At 46.5% G+C, this 19,612-nt stretch overlaps 1 protein-coding gene across 8 annotated transcripts in view; it reads left to right on the top strand.

Annotated features, from left to right (window-relative positions):
- The window catches only part of FOXN3 (forkhead box N3), a 427,318-nt gene that overhangs the window by 386,087 nt on the left and 21,619 nt on the right, over positions 1 to 19,612 (top strand). For 4 of the 8 annotated variants that reach the window (XM_036991754.2, XM_073241999.1, XM_073241996.1 and 1 more), the window contains 2 exons: positions 9,521 to 9,586; positions 18,296 to 18,401. In XM_036991754.2, coding sequence (XP_036847649.1) covers positions 9,521 to 9,586; positions 18,296 to 18,401 — 172 coding nt within the window. The remainder of the gene's footprint in view (positions 1 to 9,520; positions 9,587 to 18,295; positions 18,402 to 19,612) is intronic. The other 4 variants (XM_073242000.1, XM_073241998.1, XM_073242002.1 and 1 more) reach the window with 2 other exon arrangements.

Below are 19,612 nucleotides of genomic sequence, written 5' to 3' on the forward strand. Positions count from 1 at the left end.
CTGTGTCTAAAATGAATTACTCATAAATAGTGTTAACAGTATTTTTTGTTCTCAAATGATGGATGCTTGGTGTCACTATCTCTTGATATGAAGTGGAGTTTGCACTATTCAGTGAAAACAGAATTAATGACAGTTATATTATTGTGCCTCCTTGTACCCACCTACTCTGCAGTCCCTACAAGGGACCGGCCATCCCAGGAGCCAGGTTTGGGACAGACATTAGGTGAAGGTCCCATAAGAATAAAGGAAAACAAGTGATTTGTTGGTGCTTTGTTTTTAACTTTTCAGTTAATGTAGTTTCGTAACATAGGTTGTTTCCGAGTAAACATGTTGCAGAAAACTGTGCAAAGGTTAAAAAAATACAAAGCAACAGATTTGCTTTTATCTTTTTTCCTAATGTCTTTGGAGTGGAGGATTAGACCAGAAAGTGTAAAAGGCCAAGCATTAAAAATGCTGCCCAGACGGTTCTCAGTGTCTAGTAATCCTGTTGCGAGAATCAGCAGCCCCAGTTCTCCTGGGAGGAATAGCCAAGGAGATGGGCCTGGCAGCATTCAACATAATCCCCTATGGGGAACATGCCCCAGTCGTCCAAAAGCAGTTTGGGGTGTGTACAGGCTGCAGCAGGAATAAGGACCTCCGAGTCTCTCATGGGAAATGTGCTTCCACCTCCTTTGGTTTCTCTTTGTATCTGAAACTCAGGTCTGCGAGGGAGAACGAGGTGTTTTTTCAAGGACCCATGGGCCAACAGAAGCAGGACGGTATCAGCGGGTGGTTGTAGGGCTTCTGTGCGTGTCGTGTATGTGTGTGTAGGGGAGGGGACCTGGTTGTATCTGTATTTCCTTCTGATCTTCTGATAAGGTGCCCTAGGGAAGATTTAGGTGACTAAGTTTTAGTAGTCACAATTCTTGTGACTGCATTTGGGAGCAGGGTGGCTGAAGAGTGTCAACTTGACATTTGCTTCCTTGGCGCTGAAGACATGCAAAAGTCTGTGCTTCACTGGCACACTCCTGGTCAGCTTCCTTGCTTCGGGGCGCTCTGGAGGGACAGGCACCTCAGGACAAGCTAGAGAAAAGCTGTAGATTACACGAGCCTTCAGTGATTCTGCATTGCCCTCCATCTACCTGTCCCACCACCCACAGACCAGCCCAGGCCCCGTCAACATGTCTGCCTGCCCCGTGCTGCAGCCTCTCTGTCTGCACTGCACACGCTGGAGCCCTTCCTGACCACACTCTGCCTCCTCCGTGCATTGCTTCCTGTGACTCGCCTTTGTCATCTCTTTCCACACCCAGCTGTGGGCTGGGTGCAGGTCCTCCTGCTCTCCATCCTCCCCCTCAGGTGCTCCTACACTCAGGCCTGGTGGGCTGGCCTCCCAGTGTTCCTGCAGATGTGGGACACAGTGGAATGGAGAGCAGATCTGGGATAGACAGGCCTCTCCCTGGGGAACACCCAAACTTTCATTTGCAAATCAGTTGTAGCAAAGTGAGGGAATTCTGCAATCTGCACTTGAACTCAAATCCCAGTGGTTCTAGTGCAAAGGGTCAAGGTGGGGAACTGCGCGTCCCTGTGGAATCCTCCTTTCAGTACCTGATCCAGTCATAGTCCTCTGCTTACTGCATTCTCTGGTTCCAACCTCTTGAGTCAACCCTCTCCGGAATGATGTAACTGATTCCTTGATAGGCTGGAAATAGTGACTATTTTGTCATCTCTTCTCACCCCTTCCCGCATCTCGACTGCAGGCAGGTTCCTAGAACACATCTGACTTGCCTTGAAGTAAAAAAGGGAAGGGCTGGACACCACTCCCGGATGCAGAACGTACTCAGTGCCCACGCCATAGCGCCACGCTGCTGCAGGGCAGACCTGTGGGCTCCAGCAGGGCAGTGATCTCCCCATCTAGGTGTTTGAGAAGCAGCTCTCTCATAAGGAAGTTGATATCGGCATAGGGAAAACCTTTTTTGACAAAGACATCTCCACCGCATAATCATTTATGGCCTAGGAACATAAACAGGCTAGCACATCGCACAGGACAGCGTGTGTGATTCAAGATGGTAGACGTTTGAGCAGAAAGCACAGCTGGTAATATTTAGTCTTCACTTGTCTATCTGATGCACGTCGACTGACCGATCTGGGAAAACCAATGCTTCCGTGGCCCCTTCTGAATTCTTGTGAATCAGCGTAATGCTTAATCCCCAGACAAAGTGAGCCTTGTGTTCAAAGTTACCACCTCCAGTTCTTTGTTGCTTGAATATTAGGGAGGAAGTCAACTGAAAGCCGGGCAAGCAGTCGATCAGTGCCTTGGAGCGCTGATGTCAGGATGCTGAGTGATAATCACTCTCGCTAACACACCTGCGGGTGTCACTCTGAGATGGAATCTCTTCTTCTGGAAAAGAGGCTTTGCACGTCTACCCGGTTGAAGACAGAGCTAATTGAAGATGCTGTGCAAATGGAAATATTCCATTGTTGGCACATACAGTTCTGCGGGAAATGGAATCAGGGTAATAAATGAGCAATTTACAAAAGTTAGAAAGATGCCCCAGGTTGGGGAGCTGACGTGATAAATGTGCTCCCAGTTTGTGACACCACTCCTCAGAGCCAGTAAACCCCTCATTTAGAGTTCACCAGTCACTGTTTTTAAGCTGAGAAAGACTCTGAAGATGTGTGTGAGAACCTAATATTCCTAATGCATGTGCAAATCATTCATCCTTTTTTCCCCCAACTTCATTTAGATTATCTTTTATTTCAACAAACAACTGTTCCTTTTAACTTGCTTAATTGTTTATTTTTACTTGCCTCATTTCTTCAGAGTAGCAAGAGTCTGGGGTTTTCTTGGACTTAGGTTTTTGGAGAAGAGGGGCGACCCTTGGCGTACTCTAGCTCCCCGTGCTCATCATAAAGATGATTTTTAATCACAACTTGGAGTCAATCCTTGCACAAGGCCTTATTCCCTAAAATCCCATCAATCATGAAGATTGTCCGCTGGGCTCACAGTGTCACTTTCTCCCCTGCCTGGCTGCGAGAACCCCTCAGATGTTCGCAGTTCATACCCAGGGTGAATACCATCTTAATAACCTTCCGCCAAAAGGGAAATGGAAGAAATATTCATGGTAAATGACCTCAGTAGATTGTTCTGTTCTGCTGCCTTCAAGATCACAGGCGGCTGTTTTAGATATCTTGATTGATTGCAACAGCGGCCAAAGAGTAAAAGTCCGACTTCAGTGGTTTCAAAGCCGCAGACGTAGATACCCGATCTGCTTTAACCCATGCCTGGGGATTTTGCAGAAAGTTGGAGGGGAGAGATGTCAAACAACAAAGCGAGTTTTGTATCTGTTTACTTTTGATGTATTCTGTTTGAGATCATTTGGTTTGAAGAACTACTTTTCTTGACAAAAAGTACATGTAAGCATAGTACAGGGTTTCTCAGACTCGGTACTATTCGCATTTTGGACTGGATAATTCCTTATTGTGGGGGGGGGGGGGAGCGTCCTGTGCCCTGCAGAACGTTGCACAGCATCCCTGGGCTCTACCCACTAGATGCCCGTAGCGCCACCCCCAAAGGAAGGGGGTACAAGTCGCCCTTGATTGAGAAACCACCCGTCTGTGCTCAGAATTCCCTAGGATTTTTAGGATTTTTGTTTATTTATTTGAGTATTTGTTTTAACTTATTTCTTGTACCCTCAGCCCTAAAAGTTACCCAGGTACTTCTTTCTCTCCATTTTTAGTGATTAACTACTTTGAATACTGCCCCACTCAAAGTTGCAGAAAATGGATAAAGATATTTCAAAGCAAAGCAATCTGGTGAAGTTAAAGATGATAACGAATTTCTAAGGTAGCACTTGTCATCCTCAGTTGGCATCTCTGGGTGGCATACCCTTCACGTATCCTAATTTACTCCCAAAGGTGGTTCTTTGCCTTTTCTGCATATCAGAATCCTCTAATGAATTTTTTCCAAACTCTGTGTCCCATGGGGTGGGGCTTGCTGTTTGTTTTCTGGAGTTTCCAGGGGATTCCACTGAACATCCAGAGGCATATGTCCTGGGATCACCATTACCAGCCCCAGAAAGCTAGATTGGATGAACCATCCATTCATTTGTTCAGCAGCTGTTTATCTAGCAGGCCTATATTCCAGACACTGTTCCAGGTGCCATGAATCCAGCAGTGAACAAGGCAGGTGAGGGAGAATATGAGCATCTTAATGTGTGCATTTGACTGAATGTGTACTGTGCCCTTGCATCTGATCGTTTCTGTCCAAGTGTATGTGTCTCCTATTGTTTGATGTGTTTTGTTGTTGTTGTGCTTCTTGAATCTTTTATTGAGTGATATAAAGACTTTTCATCATTTTACATGAAATGAAAAACATTTCAGGTACAGGGAGAAATAGAAAACCCAATTACCCCAGTGGAAAATGAAATGACTTTTAAGAGAGTAACGATTATTGCCTGTAATTCACAGGCTTTTCCACAGGGGGCATGTTTTGTTATCATTTTGTTGGGTTGGTCAGCTCAGAGATGCAAAGGATGGTATTCATAGTTCTGCAGCTCTTCTGTGGCAGGGAGGATTGAACTGGGGCTCCCAGTCATCCTTTGTAGTCCTAGTTTGTTAAAACAGATGGTCTCTGTAGTCACTTCCCTATCACCTCAGATCCAGGAAGGGGGTTGACTAAAAGCAGAGAGAAGCCAGACCAGGAACCTGCAAAATGTCCATGCCAGCCTAGATGGATTATTCCGCAGTGGACCCAGCAGATACACAGAATGGCAGGCCATGGCTATCCAGAAAAAATAGGAGAGCCGTCCAGGGTCACTGAGAGTGTTAGCTGCTTCCAAAGGTGTTGGAACAAATATGCCGTTTGTTTGGTTTGTGCTTCTTGGTGTCCACAGTTCTTGAAGCCATGGGCCAGAAAGAAAGGAGGAAGTCAGTGGATACTACAGGCAGGACCTGGAACCATTTGGAATGAGATGAAAAACCGGTCCAGCCCTGCCCAAGTCTGCAGCCGCCCACCACCATTTTTAAAAGTGTGAACTGCATTCTGGCAGGATTAAAATCGCATGTCAAATAGCAGCAGACCAGGACTTGAAGCCCCCCAAATCCTCCTGCCTTGTGTAGTGCTTTTCCCACCACACTCACAGAGAAAAAGCCTCCTCCCCCTGTGCCCAAAAGAAACCTCTACACACTGTTTGGAAAATGACATGCAATCTTTTTGAAAATCCAAAAAGCTGAACCATTGGTGCTAGAAACTTTGTTACCTATTTCTCTCTGTAGAGCCATTTCCTTATTTCTGTTTCTGTAGCATCATGTGATTGTGTATACCCCTTCAAGAGAAGTGGATTTGAAAACATCTTTAAGATGTGTGACCGTTTTTCAGTCTTGTAGTGCAGAGAAGAGGCAATGTGATAAGACAACTACATTAAAGATGAAAATTGAAATGGGACGCTGGGAACCAGTCCAGAGAAGTAACATTTGTTACTGAAGCATGAGCAAAGGAGGAATTTTATTTTAATATGGGATTTGAGATTGGCTCTGTGTTGAGGATGGTCATAACTTTATTAAAGCTTCCATGACAGCATGCTTGTTTTACTGAATTAACCAGCAGTAAATGAGGTGGGTTTCTCTTGTGGGGACGCTGAATTGGGTACTCTTGGGAAACTACCTCAAAAAATAAAGAGGGTAGTGCTCTTTAGTCCCCTGTACCCCTCGGCCTCACCCCAGGTCCCCAACATGAAGGACCTGTCAAGTGGATCTTCATTTGAGTGCCTACACGGAATATCTTCCTCTTTTCTTATGCTGATCAGCGGGATTGAACCATCTGTCCGGGGTGGGGGGGTGGGGGTGGGCCTCTCTTTAAAACCCAGGAAAATTCCTGTGCAGCCCACTCGTGGATCTAGTCCTGGACCTTTTCTCCTTCAGAATCAGCCATGCCTCTGAAGCAGAAGCATCGCCTTAGCCCTAAACAGCTCCTCAGTCCCCTAAAATATTTCCAGCCTAAAAGCTCCAAAACAAGTGTCCTTGGTCAAAAACAGCCTATCAAAAAGGTGTGCTTCCATCAGAAAGCCCCTCTGCTACCCCAGAATGCAAGCCACTGCTATGCTCTCCTGACCACAGAATTGCGAGCGTTCCAGGGAGGCCCAGAGCATGCTCCTGAGGAATAAGGTATTATTATTATCTAAGGTAGTGAGCCCCAGACACAGGTCCAGGAAGTCAGAGCTGGGGGTGGGCAGAGGAGGGAGGGCGTGGGGCTGAGCTGAGTCCTCACAGGACAGGGTGGCAGGGGAAGTTGGCTGGAAGAGGAAAAGAGGATGCTGGTGAGTGCAGCGCTTCCAGGGGCTCAAGATGTGCAGGGAGCAGCAGTGTGCTGGGCACAGGTTACAGGTTACAGGGGCTTTGTTTTTGCCCTCTGGAAGTCTGGAGTCTTAAGAAAATGTCAGTGCAAACAGTGTGCTATGTTTTTATGCAAGAAAAGTTGCCACAGGAGAACTTGAGATAATGTTCACTAATATGAAAGATTGCCGAGATGTGTTGCTAAGTCAAAAATTGGGTGGGGAAGAGTTAATATATAAAGAGATATTTAAGTTACAGATGTAAAAAGACATTTGTATATACATGTAAATGTTTGCATATACAGATATAAACTCATTTTTAAAGAACAGACATATATGCATGAGTGTCTATATATGTATGTTGGTATGTCAATGAATATATATAAATGCCTGTATTAGTGTAGATACAATTTCTGGACATATATACAAGAAACTGAATCTGGAAGTGCATCTGTGGAGAAGGCATTTAGATAAGAATAAGCATTGCAGCATCTCTTTGGAGAGGAGAAATGGGAGATTGTCAACTTTGCAGATGGAAGCTCACACAGGATGTCAGGGTGTGACAAGCACAAAGGTGTTTAGCAGAGAATCCAAGAGACTTTTTTCTGTTGAAATGTGGCTAATAAGCCTTCTGTCAGGCTGCTGCTGTTCCCCAGACACCTCAAGCCAAAGGGGGTCCTTCTGGTGTTGATCAGTACAACTCTTAGGAGGCCTCTGCCTGACCAGCACACCGGCCGGAGAAAGAGGTTTTGTTGATTACTTCCATTTTCACGTACCTATAAATCTGAACCCAGCTAATGTTACATTCGGTACACTAACAAATGAGACTGCGGAAGCTGCTGTGCAGGAGAAAAATCTTGGCAAAACTTTGGGGTAGGCAGCGATTTCTTAGTTGGGACACACACAAAGCAGAGAGTTACAAAAATTGGAAAATTTGACTTCATAAAAATTTTAAAACTTATTAAAAGACACTATTAGAAAACTAAACAGACAAGCCAGGGCAAGAAAAAATATAATTCATAAAGAATTTATATCCAGAATTCTTGAAGAAACCTTACAACTCAGTAAGTTGAACAGCCCCCTGGTTGCCTGATACTCGTGTGTGCTGAGGATGCTCGTTTCCTCTGAGGCTCCCTCTCCTGTCTGTCTCATTTCTTCATTTCGTCTTTCTGTCTGGCGCTTCACACCCTTCTCCTGAGAATATAGAACTACTATTTGCAAATTTCTGCCTATTTAGGAAAAGACTCTTGACTTCTTACCTGTACTGCCTCTTGTTCTGTCCCCATCGAACCTTCTGGTTGGTCAGGAAAAGTCCTGCTGAGAGGTCCCTCCCCAGGTGCGGACCGTGCAGCCAGCCCAACCACAGGCTGCCTGCAGCGCTTGTGCCCTCAGAGATGGCAAAGACCCTTGGTTTAACAAGGAGAAGAAAAGCCGTGTTTTCTCGGCCCTGAGAAAGAACAGGGCCCTTTCTGAGAAAAGGGAATAGGAGAGGAAGGTCTCGGTCCCCCACAGCACCTCCTGGGAGCGGCTTGCTCCCCGTGGCTGGCAGGGTGCCAACACCACCCAGAACACAGAGTCTTGCATCTGTGCCATGTGGGGAGAGGAGAGGTCAGTGTCAGCAGGAACCCCGGGAGCAGTGAGTGGAACTTAAGTTTTTCAGTTCATCAGTCAGCTAATACATATTTTAACATCAGTGGGGAGTGATAACTGTTTTAGGAACTTCACCCAGGAGTTGCCAAATAAGTTAATTTACCTGTGTCTCATCCAATACACTTATTAAAATAAACCTTCACTCCATTGTGGAGTGTAAGTAACAGGCCTCCTGCAGGCAAAATAGGAAAAGGCCTGCAGAGTAAAGTTCCTTTACCTTTTTCTTCTTTTTTTTGGTTTCTTTTTGAGACATTGCCTTCAGGAACCAGCATCATCCACATTATCAGTCACTTGTGGGCCCTTACACTGCATCACATTACTCCCTTGGAATTAAACCGCACATATAAAGTATGAAAAGTGTACTTTTTTTTAACAGTAAAAAAAAGTCATTTTCTAACGTAATACTAAAAATAAAGTGCCATAAAGCCATTAGTAGTAAATTGAATTTTTTGGTATGTAATTTGTAGAAAAACTAACAAATGTGAGCCCCCCGCCCCTCCCCATCCCATCATTAGTCATCGGGTTTAGCAGACACAGAGGTAGTAATCTGCAAGGGCAGGCATTTTGATGTCGACTTCAATTGCACACTTCATTTATTTGGACAGGGCACAGACGGCAGCTTCTGTCGCACAGCATCACCGTGCTATTAGCGAGTTTCGCCCCGGGGCAGCTGGGACGCTGGCTGGGGCAGATGTTCTTTTCAGCCTATTCAGTGACCATTCTTGGGGTTGTTTACTGTTGCCATGGTGACGTTCATTTCCATAGCAGCGGCGCTGCTGTTTTTCAGAGGAAAATGAATTTAGTTATAAAAGGATAATATTTTTCTCTGTTTCTATATAACCTGCCATCTGTCAACCGGTGGATCAGTAAGGATTCAGAAACCTATTAGGAATTATGGCAATGAAGTGATGAGTGGTTTTTTTTTGTGTGTGTGTCTCATCTTAAAAGCAATAATAGATGTCCCATAAGAAAAGCAAATGTATTTTCAGCATCCTAACTTGAATTTTTTTCTTTTATTTTAAGTGTTTTCTTTAAATGCCTTCGCCACCTCCCACCACCGCTGTGCATACACAGAATCTCGTAAAATACAATTTACATTCTGCTGACAGGTGGAAATGACCAGACAGACATCTTGTTTGTATCTCACTAGGTGCAGGTGTATTTAATGCCTTCTCTTCCTGGTGCTGTGAGCTTCCCCAGTTCATTAAAGATTACTGTAGCTGAACTTGCTAAAGTCACCCCACTCTCCTTTCCTTCACCCCGGGTGAGCAGGCTGTGGGGGTTCAAAGATCAGGAACTCATCAGGAACCTAGAGCACAAATCATGAAATTAACAAAATGAGAAGAAAAACTCACTCAGCTGTCCCTTAAATGTCACTGCAGAATGCCTTTCTTCTTCTCAAATCCTATGGGAAGAAAGTCACTTCTGGGACAGCACATCTAGTTTCTGGATTTTTTTTTTTTCTCTGTTGCATTCGTAAACTGTAGCTTGCAGGGGGAAAAAAACACACACACACACCAGCCCCGTTGTAAATAATGTTATTTATTGGTTGATTTTTCCAGATCCTGACATTGATGCTGCCAGTGCCATGATGCTTTTGAATACTCCCCCTGAGATACAAGCAGGTTGTGAGTAGATATTTCTATAGCCTACAGCACCATAGTTTGCAAACTTAACCTTCTCATTTATATACCAGGCCATAGGAAAAACTAATGCTCAAGTAGAACTTCCCTTACAGAATCACTTTAAAACTCCCTAAGGGCATGATTACATGCATATGCATACAAACATGCAGCCATACACATGTATGAATGAATGCATAGGTGTGTTTCCAAAATGACAAATTCCTAATATAATTTCAGGACTTAAGACTTGATGGAAGATAAGCAAACCCTATAATGAGTCCCAGTGGAGAGACCTTCCTTTCTCCTGCAAGAATTGTCCCTGTGAGTTTGTAGTTTCTGCTAGAAGAGGCTACAGCTTAACAATCGTGGAACTAAGCTTTGCCCATTTTTAGCAGTTTCTTTCCCTTTTGGGACCTCAGTAATAACAGGCTACCATTTTATAAGTAGATAGGAGAGGAAAGTCTGGCGAGGCAGGTGTGCAGGCATTTGGAGTAGCCTTGAAGGGGACCGCCATGGTGCTCCCTGTATCAGCCCCACAGCCTTCCGGGCTACAGAGAGAATGGCAGAAGTAATTTAGCAAGGTAGGGCACCTGTCTTCACCTTTGTTGGCTGTTGAGCAAGGTCAAGCTTAAGCCAACTCTTTTCCTTCCTTGAACTTCGCTTCTATCCATTGTTTGATGTTCCTTCTACCTCTAGACCACCATGGTTTTTGGAAGATCTCCTGACATGCTCCCACCCCTGACACCCACCAGGGGCTGGAGCCCACCTGGCTCATTGTTATGGCCGGGCTTTCAGCTCATTTGGGGCTCTGGCTCTCTGAGTGCTGCATGGCCTCCTGAGTGAGGGGAATCACCCACTTTTGGAGCTGATGGTGTTTGCCACAGGAGAACAGCCACTGTCCAGTGTTTTGTTAATCATGAGCCGAGTGGATTCCCTACCATCTTTCCTGGTGCTCTACTTGCCACAGCCTTCCCAAAAGCCTTAGGAAATCAATTCTATCCTTTCTTGTTCCTTTAAGAGACTTGTCTTTCTGCCAGGGGGCTGCCATTACCTGTTCCTGTAGGTGCAGATTCTCATTTTCTCCTTGCTAAAATCAGATTGCCAGCACTTGAAATGTTAGGCTGCCCACACTCTGAGAAGCAAACACCACTGCTAAGCAGATGTGTAACCAGCACGGTCCTGTAACTAGCAGTTAATCTGTAATGTAGTTTTTAAATGATGTTTGAAGTTACAGAGAAATATAAAAAAAAAAAGAAAGAAAAAATAAATTCCATTCTCAGATGAATTGCAGGAAGTGTACAGACCAGATTGTAATCAAGTTACAGTCTGAAATGGTTTCTGAAATCAGATTGCATAGCTCATCATGGGGGAAAATACTGATTTCATCAGAGCTTTGTAAGATTCAAGCACCTTGCTTAGCACCTGGCTGCTGTACACAGTGATCGTTAGTTTTAAGACCTACTTTTGATGAACTGGAATAATGGAGTTAAGAGGAAAGAAGTGAAGGCATGGGTCATTAACAGATCCTCCATGGCTTCCATCGGTGTACATTGTTACTGGATTCTTGACCACAGGTGGAAAGGAAGAGGCTTGATCCTGATGAGCCAACAGGTTAATTGTTTTTAATGTTCTCATGGCTGAGGACGTCTCCCTTCTGCCTCCTTGTAAGACTCAAACTGCAAGTAATTATTTTTTGAGGATATCTTATTTACATTGAAATGCTGAGTTTGAGTTTTAAGAGCTCAGGGTTCAAGTACCAAAGCCATAGGGTCCTTTTGGAAGGTATTTCTACCTTGGTCTTACTGCTCTGAGAAACTAGCCAGAGTTCATGAAGGCTCCCCTCCAGAAGGGGCCTGGGAGAAAGGATGCAGGACGCCCACATGCAAGGAGACACCCATTGGCGGGAGCAGCAGAGAACTAGACTTAACGACTGGGGAGAGGATTGACACCGCCTTTATCACCACTTCCCCATCTGGCCCCAAACCCTAGTGAAATCCCTAGAGGCTGGACCCGCACATCCTCGGTGGGCAGATGTAAAGCTCCAAAGGTTGGCTCAGTCTCGTAAGAAGGAAGGGAATGTGCCTTGAGCATCCAGTGGCTGCTCCTCAGCCTCCTGCCAAACACAGCCAGAGGTTCATGTCCCAGCCCTGGCCCCCATTTTCAGGGGGCTCTCCTTCACTCTTCCTTTCCTCCCTGTAAAATGTTTCTTACCCTGGGATCCAGGGCAGGACCTTGTCCCCTAAGGGAGAAGCATCAGAATCATGTCATGATGAAGCCCCCATCCCTGGTCCTGCCAGCTTCCCAAAGCCTAGAAACCGTGAAGGGGATTCCTCAGCAAGAAAAAAAGGGTTCGAGGCAGCAGGCACCCAGCCAGTGATGGAGTGTGGGTGGCCTGCCTGGTGGCATCTGTGTGCACGAGTCCTAGTGTGGGGCGTACATGCCTCGCCCAGGGTTGGGCCCTGCCCCTGCCAGCGCCTGGGGCGCTTGGGCTCCTGTCTGCACAGAGCCTGCCTGCGCTGCTGTTCATAGGCCCTCATTCTCGCTTCCTGGGCTGTACAGTGCCCCCGTTTGAACAGGGGCCACCAGCCTACTCTGTGCCACTGCCCCTCCAGGGATAAGATGCTGGCCAGGATGGCTTGAAAGGCTTTTCCTCGTCATCCTCCTCATAGCCACTCCACTCCAGGTCGCCAGAAGGCAGCCACTTGGGTCTTTGCCTCTCATTCTGCCCTTTACTCAGCTTCTGCGAAGCCCGCTCAAGGCTGGCAGACCTGCCACAATCTGGAGTCGGCCCTGAGGACACTTCTTAAGCAGCTGGGGAGAACCCCAGTCTGCCAGGCCCCTTTATCTTCTGGGGACCCCGGGGGAGCTCAGTGCACCGTGCAGGGCATGAGCAGGACCCCTGGAGTCCCCTCCACCTCTTTTGGCAGCCCGACACCCCACTTTCAGGAAGGCCGCAGTGCACCTCTGATCAGAGCCCCAGGCTTCAGCATCGGACTTGCCTCCTCTCCACCCAGCATCATTCTTCTCAGGCTTTGCCAGCTTTTGCAGTAAGGGGAACATTCTACAAGGGGTGCCACCACGTCTCGCATGCTCTGTAGGACACTATGTCCAGAAAAACCTGTGCGGGACATCGCTGCCTCGTTATCTCTTGAACTTTGGGTTACAATTCTAGTCTAATACATCCACCTCCCTCCATCCCCCCAAAGACAGTGGCTGTGTAGACTACTTCTAGCTTCCAGGGTCTACCGAAGGGCCTGCTTTGCAGTCCCCCTTTGACAAGCCCTGTGAGTCATCTTTAACCCCAATGGAAGAATTGTTATGAAGTCAGGAGAAGTCAGATGCCATTACTCATCTTCAAAGGCTTATATAATCCCTGGTTGGAATGTTCCCAGAGAGGAACTCAGATAATAAACAAAACAACAAAGTGGGACAGGGGAGGGGAAGGGGAGGAGGAGGCGGTGCCTTCTGCAGCCTGCCTGGAACCAGGATATGTATCAGACACAGCAGGCGCAGAAGAAAGGCAGCCAGGAAGTAGGCTCCCCTGTTTCAGCCCCCGGCCCAGCGTCCTTCCAAGTAAGCAGGTGGAAAGGCTCACTTTGGGAAAGGGAAGGGTTATCAGCTCATGGTCTCTGGTAGCATTAGCCAGGGCTGCCCTCCAGGCAGCAGTAGGAGCTCAGAGGTTAAGTTTAGAAGCTGTGAAAGCAAGGAAGCCGAGCATCGGGAGGGATGCCCAGGAAGCCGGGGCGGGGGAAGCACAGAGAGAAGTTTGCCTTCTGCCATAGGTTCTATTCTTTGGTTCTAAAGGTGATCACATTTAGATCACAGTGAGTGTGCCCTTTGAAATAAGTCTTTGGTTGTGTGAGTATTGCTTTCTTGTTGGTTAAAAGTAAGCAAGTTTAGAGTTACCCTGTGACTTCGGAGAAGGTAGTTGGTGAGAAGAAGTCTGGAACTCATGTCCTTGGCACCTCGTCCCGGCAGCCTGAGAGTCTTGTTGCCTGTAAAAGCGGAATATTTAATGTATCTAGTTGAAACTGGAGTCCCGTGCCTTTTCTAGTGTGAGCCACAAATCCAAGTTAGAAGTTCATTTTAAATGTCCGGTTTCGTATGACACCTCTTCTCTAGCTGGAGCCTAGATAGAACTTCAGTACGTTGGGTAGGGTGGGCTGGTTGCAAAGGGCTTGGTCTTTTGAAGTGTTTTCATATACTTTGAGGGAAACAGAGTAACGGGAAGAGAAAGAGAGGCATGCTGATAGGACAAGGGCTGAGGAATGAACTCATGTTCCTTCAGAGTCCCAACATCGAACACATAGTGAAATAGAGACCTCAGAAGGCCTTTCTCAGACATTTTAGACTGGCTGGGCTTCATTTTTTTAGAAACCACATTTCTGACACTTTGGGGATGGAGACAGAATGGAGAGAAGATGGGGGAACAGTTAAGTGTCACAGCTGGCTTCTGGCAGCCGGTGAGCCGATACGAACACATCCGCCATCCCACCGTGAAAAGCGCTGCCAGCGATAAGGGCTGGGGAGTGCCGGGGTTGGCAGAGGCAGCGTTCAGTCGCAGCTCGCTTGAGAAGAGCCCCGGGAGTCAGAAGGGGAGCCTAGTTTACTTGCCAGGAGTCTTGCGAGGTTCAGGAAACAGCTCAGGGAAAGTCTTTCAATGCTGTGGGATAGCTTTGTCCCTGAGATTCTCTTTGAAGTGAATACCAGTTCATTAATCAGGAAGCTGTTTTAATGGGTGAGTGCAGAGTTAGGGTAACTACAGAAAACCTAATAGGTTAGAAGAATTTCCTGAGGTCTTGACCCCTTGAGGCCCTGTGCCTTACAGGAAATGAATAAGAGGATAATAGAGGGGTGACGGGATGGTGGAAAGATGAACAGGAGGAGGAGGAGAAGAGCTTATGTAATGGGCCAGCGGCCAAGCCAAGCAATTGATATGATTTGTCTTACTCAATCCTCAAAACAATCTTGTGAGGTATGCTTATGACTACTTTGCAGGTGAGGAAACTGAGGCACAGGAAGGTTAAGGCACCTGTCCAAGGTCATATGCACTGCTTGGGGAGCAAGACTTTGCTTGGAGTCCCTGTTGCCCCAAGCCTGTGCACTGACCCACGGCAGGGTCCTTCTCCCTGGAAGGCTTACAGGAGACACGGAGCACGGCGAGAGCCTGGTCTCCAGCAGGTGGTTGGTGAGGGCTGCTGCTTTGTTTGCCTTCCTGCTGGGCATGCCCCTGGTACTGAAAGGATCTAGGCGCTTGGGCACAGGATCCTGGACATTGGGCACTGGCCTCGGGGTTGCTTTTCTCCCTCGGCGGCTGATTATTGGGCCGTGCTGGAGTCCAGGAGAACAGGTGCTCCGTGACTCCCAGCTACTTGCTAGTCTTTGTCTCAGGATTTTGGGGTGTTTCAGGCATTTTCGCCATAGGGGTGACGCTGACGTGATTTGAGCAAGGGGAACGAGGCACCGAAGAGCAGTCGTTGCTCCTCTCATGTAGTCTCGTGACCAGGAAGAGGCGAACTTCTTCCAACATGGTCTGGTTTTGTTTCCTTCTGTCTCACGGGCTTTCCATTCACCTGAAATGGAGAAAACACTGGCCGCCTCCAGATTTTGAGCACATTGATGATGATGACAATGATGATATTGATCGCTAACATGATAGCAGGGCCTTTATAAACTCAGTTAAATTGCTGAGCACCCCATGAGATGAATACCATTTTGTCCCCATCTTAAGGAGCTTGCTCAAGGGATTCAGGCAGTAAGTGACAGAGATGGGAGGCAGCTCCCGGTCATCTGACACCAGAGCCTGCTTCAGCCACTGCGCTCCTGACCACTTCCCTGCTCAGAACCCTTTAATGGCTTTCCCAGTAGTCATGGGATGTAGTCCAAATGCATCTCATTCTTGCTAGGATTATGTGCTTTTGCAAAATTACATTTTAATTTTGGGGCACATTGCAATTTTTATCACTTCCAGGCTTTGTGCTGTTTCTCTGCTTTTGGATCCCCACTTCCATCTGCACTTACTACAGGAAGTCTTCTTTGCTTTGAGTTAGGTGTCTCTGTCCTTCATGCCTCTAGGCCCCCTGCCCAGGCACTTACCATAGTGTATTTTCATTGCCTCTTTAATTCTCTATCTGTCCCGCTTAACTGTGGTGACCTTGCGTCCCCTTCATCTAATACATAGGCAGATACTGGGTAATTTAATCCATTAATTGATAAAATCTGTATAGAGATTGTAATAATTTCTACTGGCAAGAATTATAATGGTGGTACAGCTGTTAAATATTTAAGTTATTTTATTGGGTAGTCCATTATTTCAGATTCTCTTGCTGCTCTAGATTAGAGATCCCTCATGACTGGTACATTAGGTAATATTATCAGAATTAAACGGAGCCCGTGGTTATCTGACCATCTTGACAAGAGTAGCACAGAGCAGAATAATTGAAAAACCCTTTCCCATAATCCCCAGAAGAGACAAACAAACAAAAAGGCTGTCTTTTCACACAACCAGAAGCACCTGTCTGCGAACTCCACAGAGCACTACCACTTTTTGCATAAGTCTGTCCTTGGGAATTAACTGGTATTTTTCTCCTATATATTCTTCTAGAAGTTTTATAATTTTAGTTCTACCATATAGGTCTACGATCCATTTCTAACTAATTCTCTCAGATGGTATGAGGTAAGGATCGAGGTTCATTTTTTTCCAAATAGGTCTCCAGTTGTTCTAACTTCCTTTCCCATATTCTGCTGTCTTGATACCTTTGTCAAACATCAGTTGACCATATACATGTGGGTCTATTTCTGGATTCTCTTTTGTTCCATTGGCCTGTCCTTACCCCAATACCACACTGTCTTATAGCTTTGTAAGAAGTCTTGAAATCAGGTAATGTACATGAGGTCATATAAATTGTAGATACTCTTCCTTAAAGAGAACTCATCAGCTGAGCCAAAAATGGTAAATAGCTACAAGATCACATTGTAATAGCTTTCATGTTTTTAAGATACTCGGTGAGTCTCCTGCCTCATATGACCTGTTACCTGAAGTCAGGCTGATAGTAAGGGACAGCTAGTTCCTGATCTAGTTCAGCCTCCTCTTAGAATTAAATACAGTCAGAGACTAGGGGAGATTCTGAAGCACCTGACTGCACTGGTTATCCTGACTTCAGGTACTAGCTTCTTGTAAAACTCAATAATGAGGGTCCTACACAAACCTGGAAAAGAAATGGCAAAAATATTAGCAAGAGCTACAGAATGCTCAAGGAAGTAGTCTATAACATCATCCCTCTATCCAAGAATGGACGTTCATCCTACATGAAAGACCTCTGATTTAAGGTTTGGAATATTTAGTTATACCTGCTCTTAGAGACCTAAAAATTCTAGGAATAAAAGGTATGTGTGTGTTTTGTAAAAAGTATTTATTCTACACAGGTAATGCTGGCTTTAAAAACTTAATATCCAGACTCGTTTTTATTTTCAAATGTGCAATTTCCTGGAGCCTTTTTGGTATGGTGCTAGTTTTGAGAAAGCACATTTATCCACCTTGTCTCTGGATGAGACTGTGCTGGGGCCTACATGAACACAGCCAGAGCTCTGGCATCTCTTAGGACGCTGGCGGCAGAAGGGGTCTTAGAGAACACCGTGCAGAGAGGGAAAGAGATTTCGTTACCTTTCTCGAAGTCTCAAGGCAGATGTAAGATGAAAACCCAGGTGTACAAGACCCCCGTCAGGGTTTTTATCATGATGCACACCTGGTCCCACAGACTCGTGGAGGAATGTTGGTAGTGCAATAAGAGTCTTAGCTTGAACCAAAGGAAACTGCTGTTCAGGAGGTCAAAAAAGATCAACTCTCAGGATTTGCCCACGGTTTCCCTCAAACTGCTGGGAGGCCACTGTGAGTTTGTGTGGAAAGTGGTCAGAACCTGATGGTCACTGGCGAAAAGACTCACTTAGGCTTGCTCCAGGGGTGAGTGTGTTTGGGAGAAGGTGGGGTGACGAGCGGACCCTCTGGAGGTTTGTTCATGGAAGGATCCCAAGAGAGAGGAAGTGGGGTCCTCCAGGTGGGCTCTGTGTGATTCTGAGGCAGCCAGAGCCCACGTCATCCTTGCCTCCAGCCATGCTGAGGGGGCCTTTCCTCAGGCAGCCAGGGTCCTTGTGCAGGTCCCTGCAGTGAGCACAGAGGTGCCATCATAGAATCAGCTTTGCTGTTGTGTGTGTATCTGAGCTCTTTTGCCCTTGTTGGATTAAGGAGAAATAGAAAGATGCTGTCAGTGGCCGGCCATGCCCAAAGAAGCCTGGGGAAGTGCTTGCGTGTCCACTGTCAGCTTGTGTCGGCATTTCTTTGAGATCTTCTTAGGGTTTGCACTAGAGATAATGGTTATATTTCATAAGTACAAGAAAATAATGTTTGAAACCCACTTTGTAAAACTCAGCCTTTTTTTTTTTTTAACCAAGGCATCAATCATTTGATTATAAGCTATTGGTCTGACCAAGTTTCTTTCTTGAGGCGTTGGCATCTTCCTATCTTTCTTGGTCTCTTGGTGTTTTCCTGTCTCCGTCTCCATGAGTGCATTTCCTGTCTCAGCTTATTCTCTGTGCTTCGCTCTCTCCGTCACTTGCTTTCCCTGTCTCTCTGATGTATCCAAAATTTCTGACTCAGAGCAGTCATCTTCACAGTTGAATTCATACCTGGTGTTTTTCTCCTTTTTGCTTTTCCAGTTCCTCCAGGAGTGATACAAAACGGAGCTCGGGTTCTGAGCCGAGGGCTGTTTCCCGGTGTCCGGCCCTTGCCAATCACCCCCATTGGAATGACGGCGGCCGTGAGGTAAGGGAGCTGCTCGCTGGGCAGAGCCTGCTGCGGAGGGGGAAGGGCATGGTGTTCCCCCCTGGGCCGCTGAGGGGATGGCGAAGACCTACCACTGAGCAGTGAAGATGATAAACCTGATCTGAGTGTGCAAAAAAGTTAAAATAACTCCCAGGGACCCAAGGGCCAGCTTCGCCTTCTCTGGCCATCAAATTATCTTGGTCTCTTTGCGGATGAGATGAAGACAAATTGCATTAGGTGTTTTTTATTCTGAGGAGGTGTAGGGTAAGGTGGGTAGAAGGAACGGCTGGACAAGTTGTTCATTACATTTAGGTTAATGGGTCTTCCTCTAGACTAGCCCTGTCACCCACCAGTCCTGTGACTTTGGGTGCATGTCTGATCTCTCTGGGTGTCATTCCTTCATCCATGTAACTCCTCTGCATCCTAGGAGGGGTTGCAATAACAATCAAATGCAAAAAGTGCTTTGGTAAGTGGTATATAATAAACAGGTGGCATTGGTTCCCTGCTTCAAGAATCAAGTTGGCTACCAAAGCACATTAACTCTTTCTTTGGAAATTTCTTTCCTCTTTTTCATCAGCTCTGCCAGCCCTGAATTAGGGTCTGCGCTTGCTTAGAGCCCTGCCATGTGCCAGGGTGAATGCCCCCTTCAATTTTCCTCACTGCCTCTCTGCTCACTCCCACCCACCCATCAACCACAGCCAGACTGATTTCCTAAAATGTGCCTGTCCAGCTGTCTGCAGAAGCACCTGATTCCCACCGTATCACCCTGACATGCCCCCAGTCCTCCCAACTCCTTGAGCCAGATTTCTTCCCCAAACCCAGTGTTTGTTGGCCCATCCTATCCATCCAGTTTGCTCTGTGTAGACTGCCCTCAGCCCCACATGCAAAGCTCACCCTTCCAGGCCCTCACAGAAAGGGCACCTTCGCAGAGTTTTGCTGAATTCGCCTCCACGCCAGCGTGCGATGACTTTATCCTTCCTTTGAACTCATCCATAAGCTCCATGCTTTGGCTATGATAGGCCTTTGGTGAGTGAGCCAGCATGGTAAAATTTCTCTCTGTGTCCCTCTCTGTCCTCGGTGACTTGCTTGCTATGGACAGGGGTTGGGCGCATTCACCCTGCACAGGGCTGGGCCCCACCTTTCACCTAGAAAAGACTGTCGCGTGGAACTGCATCCCTCCACAGAGTTCTCTGGCTTGCTTTCTGCACTTT

This window comes from Manis javanica, chromosome 8, assembly GCF_040802235.1.
Source record: "Manis javanica isolate MJ-LG chromosome 8, MJ_LKY, whole genome shotgun sequence".
NCBI classification, from domain to species: domain Eukaryota; kingdom Metazoa; phylum Chordata; class Mammalia; order Pholidota; family Manidae; genus Manis; species Manis javanica.